This window comes from Urocampus carinirostris, chromosome 2, assembly GCF_059441175.1.
Source record: "Urocampus carinirostris isolate Australia breed hairy pipefish chromosome 2, RoL_Ucar_1.0, whole genome shotgun sequence".
NCBI lineage: Eukaryota > Metazoa > Chordata > Actinopteri > Syngnathiformes > Syngnathidae > Urocampus > Urocampus carinirostris.
Genome location: NC_142350.1, coordinates 2,534,499 through 2,546,733, shown reverse-complemented (window position 1 = coordinate 2,546,733; position 12,235 = coordinate 2,534,499). Strand labels below are relative to the sequence as shown.

Here is a 12,235-nt window from a genome sequence, read left to right as displayed (position 1 = left end):
AAACACTGCTGTCACCTAGCGACAATTTTAAGGACTACTTAGACTTGCAAAAACAATTCAGAATAGTTTTTATTGCAGCGACGTACAGTCATGAAATCCATCCATCACCTTCCATTTACTTCTGCTCTGTAGATCCTCTTCAACATTCGTTCCTCATTCTTCCTCTTCATGTGTCCAAACCAACCGAGTATTCTCTTATCCACACGCTTGCTCAGTTTCACTACTTCTCCAGTTCTGTCTCTCACAATTTCATTTCTCAATCAATCTAATCTTGTCACTCCTAACATACTCATCAAACACCTCATCTCCCAAAAATTTAATTTCAAAAACAATTCAGAATAGTTTTTATTGCAGCGACGTACAGTCATGAAATCCATCCATCCATTATCTGCACCGTTTATCCTCAGTAAGGTCGCGGGGGTGCTGGAGCCCATCCCAGCTATCTTCGGGCAGTGGGCAGGGGGCACCCTGAACTGGTTGCCAGCCAGTCGCAGGGCACACAGGGACAGACAATTTGCTCATTCGCACCTAGGGACAATTTGGACCGGCAATTAACATGAAATGCATGTTTTTGGAATGTGGGAGGAAACCGGAGTGCCCGGAGGAAACACACACAAGCACGGGGAGAACATGCAAACTCCACACAGGAGGTTTGATCTCATGACCTCAGAACTGTGCCGCACTGCTCCGCCGTGCTGCCCCAGTCATGAAATATACAATTAAAATTATATGAAATGGTTATATTCAGTGGCGTTACCAGACATGAGTCTCGGGGAGGGGGAGAGGGGGCTGGATTATCCTATCGAATGCATGGGAGGACACAACCATTATTACCCCCACAAACATTTTTTGCAAAGCATTGATGCACGTTAAACATAACCAACATCAATCACATCAAGCAACAGCTTGCATCATTATTTGAAACAGTAGACCGCCTCCAGCTCCCTTCCAGACGATTTTTTTCCTCTTGTTGACTTTACCTTTGATGACATTTGTTGAGTATATAAAGCTTTAAAAATGTTCAGTATTTTATCCATACATATTTTATGTTTATAGTTTAGATTTTTAAAATGTATATCAATTTTTTTGTGCATAATTTGTGGTAATATACTGATCAAAGGGACCCCTTCTTATTTTCTTTTCTTTGTACTTTTTTGATGCTTTTTCATTTCTTATTTCCTTTTCTTTTTATATTTTCCATTTTTTCCAGAAACATTTGAAGGAATCCGGCGCTATACATGAGAACTACAGCCTGGACGTTAGCTTCAGACCCCAACTCTAGCTCCAACCTTATTCTGGAACCCTAAAATCGGGTTAAAACCGAAATTTACAGCCCAAAACCATATGTCCTAACCCTGTTACAGACCATAACCCTAATTCCAAATGTATTTTGGAACCCTATATTTAGTTTAAACCCCTCATATGTAGCTCAAACTCCAGTTCCTAACCCTAACTCTTTGTTTTCAACTAGCAATAATCGCGCCTCGGATAGACCTCATAGGCTACGATATTGCCACTAGCTGTAACAGTAGCTCCGACCTTGTTTCTGAAAGGCTGACCCAAAATTCAGTTTAATACCCCAATAAGAAGCCTAAACCTTAGTCTTTGACCTTAATCGTTTTGGGGGTTTTATGAACCATAAAATAAGTTTAAAACCCTTATTTGAACACCTAACCTAAGAGACGTAGCAACAATTTCAAGTATTCACAAGCACTTCATCTAAAGTTCAAGCACTTTTCAAACATTGAAAACACAACAATAAAATCAAGAATTTCAAGCACCCATACAAACCCCAAATTTCAAAGCAGCACAGATGTAAACATTCTACTGAGATCACATTACTTTATGATTTGTCTTCTTTCCGGTTTTATTGTGAATGTCTAAAAGTAAAAGGTCATGCTACCATCTAGCAGTCAAAATGTATTACATCTACTACAAAACAAAAATTACAGGGGCAGAACACTTAAAACAAGACCAAAAAGGATGTTAGGATCAACAGGCAAAAACATTTTCAAGATAGACTGGCAAATGTGCAAGTAATAAGGGTTTCAAACGGATTTCAGAGCTTAATTCTCTTAAATCAAAACGCACCTCTGAACCAAAAGCATTTTTATTACAACTTTTAAAAAAAACATGTAACAAATAAAAAGTTGCAAAATCCTGTCAGGAGTCTTCTTTCTCTTGGTATCTGAAATACAGCAACAGCAAGCATGAGTACAATTCACAAAAAAGCCTAACCCTAATTAATTGTGGAGGTTTGTGTTTTGATTGTAACCTGCAGTGGATGCAAGTGAAAAAAACAGTTTGTCCTTCGTCTGCAGATCGCATCTGCCTGGTGTGGTAGATCATGCCCTCTTTGTTGCAGCGGCTGCAGCGTCTGTCGATCTGGAAGCCCAAATTGGTGATTGTAAAGAGCACAATAAACCAGGGTTGGTACACGGTTTTTATGGCCAAATTCAAGCACTTTCAAGGCCAATTTCTCATTTTTTCCAGTACCTCCAAAGGAAGAAATCCGGCGCCTATCAAAAGAACATTTTTTTTTAAATTTTGACTTTAATGACTAAAATGAAGTTGTTATCTTGCTACCATTGCATACTTTGTGCTGTTTTGAGCTGTTCCTATCTATGATTTACATTTTTTTGTGTGTCAATGGGCTGCTTTAAACGGACATGAATTCTGACATTCTGATTCAAGAAAGCAGCTTGCCTCATTACACTTGATGTCAAACACGGAACGGGATCAATTTGGTAATAATGGAGTTTAATACTGAACACAAAAAAGTACTGTATGTATATAAAAGGATAAATGAGCCAAAGTTGGACACATCTTAATGATATTCATTGCTTAGAGGCAGAGTGCATTCAATCTTTCAGTCTTGGAGACTGCTGATCTTTTGTTTTTTGTTTTTACTCATTTTACATTTTTTATTTGTTTTTTGGTCCTGTGGTGAGGGGGTCCTCTCCTCGTAAGAGGGAAGAGAATTCTCCCACCCTGGTCCGCTGCGTGTCGTATGAGGTGACTAAAGTGGAGGGGGCAAGGGGATTGGGGATCCTCTCCTATCCATCTCTACTCCCTAAGAGACAGCAAGGCAAAGAAAAGGGTCGAGAGACCGAAAGGTCTCACAAACCCTAGTTATAGGGTCACTAAATGTGAGAGGATGTGGAAGTAAATCGACTGAGTGGAAGAAAGAGGAGATTGGAAGGATGATGACTAAAAGGAAGGTTGATGTGTTAGCCTTGAGTGAAACAAAGATGAAAGGAAAGGGTGAATTACAGCTTGGAAGTATGTATTGTAGGAAGTCTGGAGTTACGGGTGGACATGCTAGAGAAGGAATGGCCGTGCTTGTGAGTGAGAAAGCAAAGGAAAAACTGATGGAGTGGAAAGAGATATCTTCCAGATTGAAGTTGGTGAGGTTGAAGTGGGGTGTAGAAGTATGGATGTTTATAAGTGCATATGGACCTGCTTCAGAAAGAAGTGCTGAGGAGAGAGTGGAGTTCTGGAAGGATTTGTCCGAATGTGTGGCAAGTGCGAAAGAGGGCTGGAAAGTGATAATACTAGGTGACCTGAATGCTAGAGTGGGTGATGGAATGGTTGAAAATGTGGTTGGTAGATGTGGAGTACCAGGAAGAAATGAGAGTGGGGAGAAATTGATTGAGTTATGTGTGGAAAATTAGTTGGTAATTGCAAATACATAGTTTGAAAAGAGGGACGTGAATAAGTATACCTTTGTCAGAATGGATGGTGGCGAGATGGTGGACAGAGCACTGATGGATTATGTAGTGGTTACGAAAGGGGTGTTAGGTATATTGTTGGACGTGCATGCTTAGAGGTGAAATGAGTGGTATGTCTGATCATTTTTATGTGGAGGGAAAACTGAAAATAGATGGATCGTGGAAGGCTCGTTTTAAGAAGAGTGTGAGGGAAGAGGTAAAAATTTCAGAGTTAAAGAATAAGGCAGAAAAGGAAAGAGTTTGAAGAGAGGATAGGGGAAGAGCATGAATGAATTAGTAGAAGAGAAGTGGAGAGTGTGGAAATGGAATGCAAGTGGTTTAAAGAGGCAGTGTTGAGGAGTGCAAAAGTGTGTGGAATGAGAAAAGTTGGTCGAGTTATTAGGAAAGGAAGTTAATGGTGGAATGATGATGTACAGAGGCTGTGACAGAAAAGAGACGTGCCTTTGAGGAGTGGCTGCAAGATAAGAGTGGTGATGCGTATGGAAGGTATAAAGTGAAGAAAAAGGTTGGCAGTGGAAGCAGCAAAAAGGAAAGAAAATGATGAATGGTGCGGGAAGATAGGAGTGAACTTTGAGGAAAGTAGAAAAGTGTTCTGTAGAGAAGTGAAAAGAGGAAGAAAGAGCGAGTCTGGAAAGGAAGAGAAAGTGAAAGGACGGTAGATTGCTGGTTAGCGATAGTGCAGTCAGGACAAGATGGGCAGAGTATTTTGAGGAGTTGCTAAATGTGTAGGATGGGAGAGAAGTGAAAGTCGAGGCAATCGATGGTATGGAGAGAATGCCCGCGTTGGGTGATTTAAATGTGAAGCCTGTGGAAACATGGGAGTTGCAAGAGGCAGTGAAAGAAATGAAAGGGGGGAAGGCGCCTGGGTTGAATGGTTGTACTGCTGAATGCTTGAAAAAAGGTGGCACAGCTATGATGGACTGGTTAGTACGCTTGTTGAATGTATGCTTTTTAAGTGGTGTGGTTCCTGTTGATTGGTGTAGTGCAGGGGTCGGCAACCTATGGCACGCGTGCCAGCAGTGGCACGTGAGGGGTTAACCAGTGGCACGCGAGCACACGGCAAAGTAATGTTTTTTTTTTTTTTAAATGTACATTTTTACCTGAAATGTAGACATTAGCTCAGGAGGTAGAGCGATCGTTTTAGGATTAAGGGGTCCCAGTTCGAATCCCGGCTTGTCCGTGTTACATGCCGAAGTGTCCTTGGGTAAGACACTGAAACCCCAATACCCCCGATAAGCAGGTTAGCGCCTTACATGGCTGCACAGATCAGGGCCGCTATTGGGAAATGTGAAGCACAATGTAAAGCGCTTTGGGAAGTCATTGACTTGAAAAGCGCTATATAAATGCAGATCATTTCATTTCATTTCATTTCCATTGCGCGCTATCATTGTTTAGCGGCTTTACGGTGAGTATATGTCCGCACGGTGCGTCGCAGAGGAGGAGAGATCTGTTTTAACCCTCCCACAGAAACACCAGCGCGCGATAAATGAACGAACCAAATCATGACGGCTCCTTGAGCGGAAAAATCTCGTTCTTTCCAGCCAGCGTGGACAGACGAATGGGGCTTTGTGCAAAAAATGACCGTGCTGTGCATTATGCCTCGAGATTGTTGTACCTCACACGTCAAGTGTTAAACGTCATTACGAGACGAAATATGAACATGAATTCAAGGACGAGTCTTAAAAGGCAGATACATTAAAAGAATCCCCCCCCCCCTTGCGTGAACGCGCATTCTGCTGAGCTCCAACAAAAGCGATCGTATTCCATATAATAAGTTTGTTAAAACAAATAGGGGGAGCAAACTAAAACAATTAAGCGATCGTAGTCTGTATAACGCGTTTATTCAAACAATAAAGCGCGATCGTATTCTACAAAATGCGTTTGTTAACACGGAAGAAAAAGTCACCAACACCAGAGATGAATCAATATACGCCATGATATCCACGATCACAACTAATTGTACACAAATAGCCTTTATTTATTTTACTATAATAGCCATATGTAATGTATTTTATTGTGAATGAAACCCTCGTTGCATTGGATCCCGCAGTGTAAACAAATCTTTTTTTTTTTTCATTTAAAATCGGACTTCCCTGCCTATACTGTTTGCAAAGTAAGACACACTTTAAACTTATTATGTTTTTTTGGCTTTGGGATCCAACTACAGAGGAATACGTCCAATTTGTGATGAATTACTGAATAGGTGTTCGACAAATCTAGTTCGTTTTATTACTACTATTATTAATAATAGTAATATTATGAGAAACGTTCTGAAGCTCATCAAAATCACTGTGCTGACAAATTTATGTCACAGAAGGGTACCCTAGAAGTCACAAGTCTGTATCTCAGACAGGGCCCATATTAGCAGGGGAGTCAGATTTTGGCAGGTAAAATCCCTGACAAACAAACCAGTAGCAATTCGAGAGGTATCAGTTTGTTGTCTGTGCTAGGTAAGCTGTATGGAAGAGCCTTGATTAGGAGAGTGAGAGGAGGAACGAATGAGGTGGTGATGGAAGAGCAGAGTGGTTTCAGGAAAGGAAGAGGAAATGGGGATCAGGTGTTTGCAGTACGACAGGTGTGTGAGAAATATTTTGCAAAAGGTAAGGATGTTTTATTTGGCCTTTATGGACTTGGAAAAGGCGTATGACAGAGTTGATAGAGAGGCGTTGAGGCAAGTGATGGTAATGTATGGAGTGGGTGGAAAGCTGTTGGAAGCATTGAAGAGTTTTTATGTGAACAGCAGAGCATGTGTAAGAGTAGGGAGTGAGACAAGGGCGGCATTAGCTCAAGAGGTAGAGCGCTTGTCTTGGGATCAAGAGATTGCAGGTTCGAGGTCCGTGTTATATGTCGAAGTGTCTTTGGGCAGACACTGAATCCCTAATGCCCCCAATAAGCAGGTAGGCACCTTGCATGGCTGCATGTGTGAGTGTGTGTGTGAATGGGTAAGCGTAGGCACATTGTAAAGCCCTTTGGGAGGTCTTCATTGACTCGAAAAGCGCTATATAAATGCAGACCATTTACCATTTACCGTTTACAAGTGAGTGGGTCCCCGTGTTGACTGGTGTGAGATATGGGTGTGTGATGTCACCATGGCTCTTTAATGTGTACATGGATGGTGTGGTGCGAGGTAAATAAAAGAGTGTTTGGCAGAGGTGTAGAGATGATGGACAACAGTAGAACGGTGTGGCAGGTAAGTCAGTAGTTGTTTGCAGATGACACAGCGCTTGTGGCTGATTCTGAGGAAACATTGAGAAGTTTGGTAATAGAGTTTGGAAGAGTGTGTAATAGGCATAAGTTATGTGTGAATGTTGGGAAGAGTAAGGTGATGAATTGTTCACGTGATGGAGTGGGCATGGCGTTAGAAATAAGGTTCCATGGACAGGTGCTGGAAGATGTTGAAAGCTTCAGGTACTTGGGTTGTGATCTGGCTGCAGTTGGTGGAATGGAGTGCGAGGTATTGCACAGAGTGAATCAAGGAAGCAAGGTTTTGGGTGCTCTGAGGAGAGTGATGAGCAACAAGAGTATGAGTGTGGATGTTAAGAGGGGACTGTATGAGATTGTGATTGTGCCGACTTTTTTGTATGGTGCAGAGACTTGGAGCCTGAACGCAGATTTGTGAAAGAAATTAAATTTTTGGGAGATGAAGTGTTTGAGGAGTATGTTAGGAGTGACAAGATTAGATTGATTGAGAAATGAAATTGTGAGAGACAGAACTGGAAAAGTAGTGAAACTGAGCAAGCGTGTGGATAAGAGAGTACTCGGTTGGTTTGGACACATGAAGAGGAAGGATGAGGAACGAATGTTGAAGAGGATCTACAGAGCAGAAGTAAATGGAGACCAAGAGGAAGGCCACGATTGACGTGGATGGATGGTGTTATGAGTGAACTGCAGGAAAGAGGTCTAAATCTAGTGGAAGCTCTTGTTGGTGATAGGAATGAGTGGAGAGGTGTTGTAAAAAGATAGTGGGATGCTTGGATGCGTTCTAAGGGATGGGCAGGGCACCCGTATGATGCGGCAGGGGTAAACCAGTGAAAGCTGTCGGGCGCTGCTGTAGAACAAACCCTGACCAGAGTGACATAGGGTTTCTTGTGTCCCGTTTCATCTGGAGGGACGAAAGCATGACCAACTTGGGTGCCAAGGTGCTTAACTTGTTTGGGTTGGCCATGATCCAAAATTGTTTGTGTGCGTTTTTTTGTTGTTGCTATTTTTATTTTCTTTTTTATTGTATGTATTTGTCTTGCTGTTGGTCACCCCTCATGAGGGATATGACCAAGGTAGAACGATAGATATTTATGTTTTTCAAAGTATCCGTGTCTAAATTGGTTAAAAGAGAATTGTAAATAGTTAACTTTGATCGCATTCTAGAGATCGAGAGAGAGAGATCGAGAGAGCAGTATATATATATATATATATATATATATATATATATATATATATATATATCTTTATTCATCCCCGCAGGGAAATTCACAATTATTTATTGATAGGACTGAAGAGTTAATATTCCAAATAAAGTTTTGCTTTTTCAGGGATTTTGTTGTTTCACTTTAAATCTGTTCAGCATGTAAAAAGCTAAAATTGTTTTGTATCTTAATTGTTTCTGTGTATCTGAGAATATTCTAATTTATATTTCATGTGTATTACAGGGATCCCCTGTAAATCATATGCAATTACGAATTAATAAATAATTTGGTGCATAATGTCTTATTATTTTTAGCAACCATTTTTTCAAACTGTTACCAGATAACAGAAGGCCAGAATGAACAGACTGAGAGAGCTTTTCACCCAGAGCTATCAACACACCAAACCACAAGCACACGTAGGACACATGAAACAGTTTTTAGTGCAATATCACAGTTGTGTATAGTTTTTATTTTAGATGAATTTTTGTCTTTGAGCCAAGTGTGTTTACTGTTTAAGTGCTTAGTGTAATGGTAGTCCTTAGTCTGTGCCTTGACTCATACGCAATAATATATCACTAAATAAAATATAAAATCTGAGGAGCATCGGTGAGCCGATCTGTCCTCTTGGGTGCCACCAGGAAGGAGCGGTGGTGTTAAACAAGCGTGCCGGCTTCATGTTTACATTACTCACTACACCGGAGCCATATCCCCCTAGTGGGAGGTGACTAGAGTCAAGAACACATTCCTGACTCTTTCTGGGAGATTGATACAGAGGAGGGGATTCCCAGCCCCCTTGCTCAATCCAACTGATGTGTTGGGAGTCATTAGTTGAGCAAACCCCCCAATTCCAACCCCTAATGCCGAGCGCCAAGCAGGGAGGCAATGGGTACCAATGTTGTAAGTCTTAGGTATGACCCGGCCGAGGGTTGAACCAGCAACCTTCCAGTCTCTGAGCTACCCCCAAGGCCACCGAGCTGGTTTTCATTTTTACATACTTTACCCATTTTTTCTGTATTTATTACATGGTCTGCTAAAAAAAAACAATTTCAAGCATCTGTAAGCACTTCACCCAAAATTCAAGCATTTTCCTGACCTTGAAAACACGACGACACAGAAAATCAAAGATTTCGAGTGACCGTACAAACCGTGTTTTATGTAAAGCGTACAAGCCCAGTGCAGCATTAAACATGTTTGTACTTGTTCAAAAATAACAATAATAAAAACAATTAAAACATTGTTAGTGTTAGTGAGGGTGCCTGGCCTATATTTTATGTTCTCGCCATCAGGGCAATTCCGTTACTCTTCTAACAACGTTTGGGGATATGCCATGCGTAGTCTATCGAGTCAGACTACAAGAAACAAGGCAACAATTTCAAGCCTCTGCAATCACTTTACCCAAAATTCAAGCACTTTTCAAACCATAAAAACACAATATTAAGATTAGGATTTAGTAAGTGTCCCAACACTTACTGCTGCTACTGGGGCGGCAGTAGCTCAGGAGGTAGAGCGCTCGTCTTGGGATCAAGGGATCCCAGTTCGAATCCCGGCCCGTGTTACATGTCAAAGTGTCCTTGGGTAAGACACTGAACCCCTAATACCCCCAATAAGCAGGTTAGCGCCTTACATGGCTGCAAGGCCGCTATTGGGAAATGTGGAGCACATTGTAAAGCGCTTTGGGAAGTCATTGACTTGAAAAGCGCTATATAAATGCAGATCATTTCATTTCATTTCATTTTATCCTGTGCTATCCACTTTTTATGGTTTGTTAAGTCTGAGGTAGGCAGTGTGCCTGCATCATTTTGTTTTGTTCGTCATGGCACTCTTGCTGTCCTTTACGTGTGTTAGAATGTATCTTACATGTTTTGATGTTGGAGCTAGTTAGTTTCGGAACATGATGTAGCTGTTATAGCCATTCTTGAGCATGTTCCCTGGGACCTCTGACATTCATTTTTTGATCAGTTAGAACTACTTGATCTTAAAACATATTACCACATTGATATGTTTGTTTATTTGGAACATTTTAGTGTGTCTGCAACAAAATTTATCTTTCTGGTCGTCACGGCCTTCTTGTTGCCGTTTCTTTCACGTGTTATATTTTGTTCTGTTAGATCTGGTTGGTGACAGAACATGATATAGTTGTTTAAGCCACACTCTTTCATTCGTGTTTGTTCACATAGAGCTAGTAGGTGTTCCAACATATCCTGGATCGTCCACTTAGCATGTTTTGTTTGTGTGCCTGCATTATTATGGTTTTTGTGGCCTCATGGTATTCTTGTTGTTCTTTCCATGTTGGAATGTGTTCTTCATATTTTGTTCAGTTAGAGCCATTAACTGCCCTAACATACTCTGTGTTGTCTACCTTGCTTTGTGGAGAGATAGTTAGTGTGCCTGCATTCAATTTCTTGTTCTGCTTGTCATGGCACCCTTGTTCTTTCCACATGCTCTTATGTCTTTCATGTTTTGTTGGGTTAGAGCAGAGGTGTCAAACAGGCGGCCCGCGGGCTAGATCAGGCCCACTAAGGGATTGAATCCAGCCCACAAGACAACACTCAGAGAAGCGTGAGAAAAACAAGCTGCAGGTTGAAATATGTCAACTTGATGTTGCCAAAGCCAGGTGGCTCTCACAAAGACACTGTACTTGTATTTTTTCTCTCTCTCTTTCTTTCTTTTCCACCCCTTTTCTCCCACTCTGTCTCTTTCACTCTCTGTGTCTCTTTTTCTCTTCCTTTGTCGCTCTTTGTTTCTCTCTCTGTGTCTTTTAACCTCTTTTGCTCTAACTTCCTTTTTTCCTTTTCGCTATTTTCTCTTTCTCTCTTCATACCCTTCGCGCTTTCTTTTCTCTCCTTCTGCCTTTCTATTTCCCTTTGGATTTCTTTCTTCCTCTCCCTTTCTTTTCCCCCTCTCTCACGACTTTTTATCTTTTGTTTTATCACGCTCTCTCTCTCTTTTTCTTTCTTTGCCCCGCCCTCTCTCCTTTTCCCTCCCTCTTTCTCTTATTTCTTTATCTCTCTTTTTCTTTCTCTTTAATCTACTAGTCCAGCCCCCGACGAAATGTTTGTTCGATCGTGTGGCCCCAGAGTTAAAAGGAATTGGGTTAGAGCCAGTATGTATCCAAACATATCCTGCGTGGACCAGTTTTCATGTTTTGTTTAGAACAAGTGTGCCTGATTTATATTTCTTGTACTGGTAGTCATGGCACTCTAGTTGAACTTTCCACGTGTTGGAATGTGCTTTTTTTTGTTTTGTTCAGTTAGAGTAAGAAAGTGCCCCATTAGGCAAATAATAATAATAATAATGAAAACTTACCACGGGACCCTTCATTTCGGAGTCGTCGGCAGGCTCCAGAGAAACATTGGCCACCGGATTAAAGACCACCGTGGAGCGGATATCTCGCCCTGAAAATTCTAGCGTGAAAAAGAGGAGTTCAGACCGGTAGAAACGAAGAACCAGAACCAAGCCCAGGCCGAGACGGCAATACCTGACACCGAGATAGAGAAGGAGCAGCGAGGGCAGCGGACGCTGGTTTGCATGCCCGGCAGAGGAAGGACGTTGCCGCATTCGGGGCAGAAGTTGGGGTCGCTGCGGAAGCAAGACATGGCTGTCACAACACTTTATTATCTATCAAATGAGAATGATTGAAAAAAACGGAACAATAACAAGCGAAGTAAAATTTCGGTGTCGCTTCTAATCTGCTGACAGCAAGCAACGGTGGCTTTAACAGACGGTTTTTTAGTGACGTCACCACGTACAAATCCCACTAATCCTTCGTCGCATAAAAATGATGTCAGGCACAAGTTTGATTTTTTTTATACGATATTTTCAAAAATGATCATTGCAAATTCAAACACAATTGGCATGGAATAGACAAATAACAATACACAGTTAAAACAATTTCAGAGGACATAGGATGCTGTACAAATACAGAGAAAAATAATATAAATTAAAACAAATAAAAATAAAAAAAATAAAATACGACAAGTTTAATTCAACACAAGGAAGAGATTTCAAGTATACTATACATCTTTTGGACATTAGGATTGTTCATTAAGCTTACAATTTTTTTGTAGACCTGTAAATATTTTAGTTTGTATCGCATGTGTT

The 12,235-nt window shown here is 41.1% G+C and overlaps 1 protein-coding gene and 1 pseudogene across 1 annotated transcript; both read right to left on the bottom strand.

Annotated features, from left to right (window-relative positions):
- Positions 1-1,454: 1,454 nt before the first annotated feature.
- On the bottom strand, positions 1,455-1,529 carry LOC148370626 (U4 spliceosomal RNA; annotated as a pseudogene).
- A 565-nt stretch (positions 1,530-2,094) lies between these two features.
- polr1h (RNA polymerase I subunit H) lies at positions 2,095-11,889 on the bottom strand. Its single transcript, XM_088327738.1, has 4 exons — positions 11,613-11,889; positions 11,441-11,538; positions 2,276-2,385; positions 2,095-2,188 (listed from the first exon to the last, which is right to left on the bottom strand). The coding sequence occupies exons 1-4, from the start codon at positions 11,728-11,730 to the stop codon at positions 2,164-2,166; spliced, it is 351 nt and encodes a 116-aa protein (XP_088183864.1). The 5' UTR covers positions 11,731-11,889; the 3' UTR covers positions 2,095-2,163.
- Positions 11,890-12,235: the final 346 nt, after the last annotated feature.

Coding starts and splice junctions, on each gene's coding strand:
- polr1h (XM_088327738.1), bottom strand. CDS start 11,730: ATGTCTTGCTTCCGCAGCGACCCCAACTTCTGCCCCGAATGCGGCAAC. Junction 11,539..11,612: donor CTTCTCTATCTCGGTGTCAG/GTATTGCCGTCT, acceptor TTTTCACGCTAG/AATTTTCAGGGCGAGATATC. Junction 2,189..2,275: donor TTCACTTGCATCCACTGCAG/GTTACAATCAAA, acceptor GCTGTATTTCAG/ATACCAAGAGAAAGAAGACT.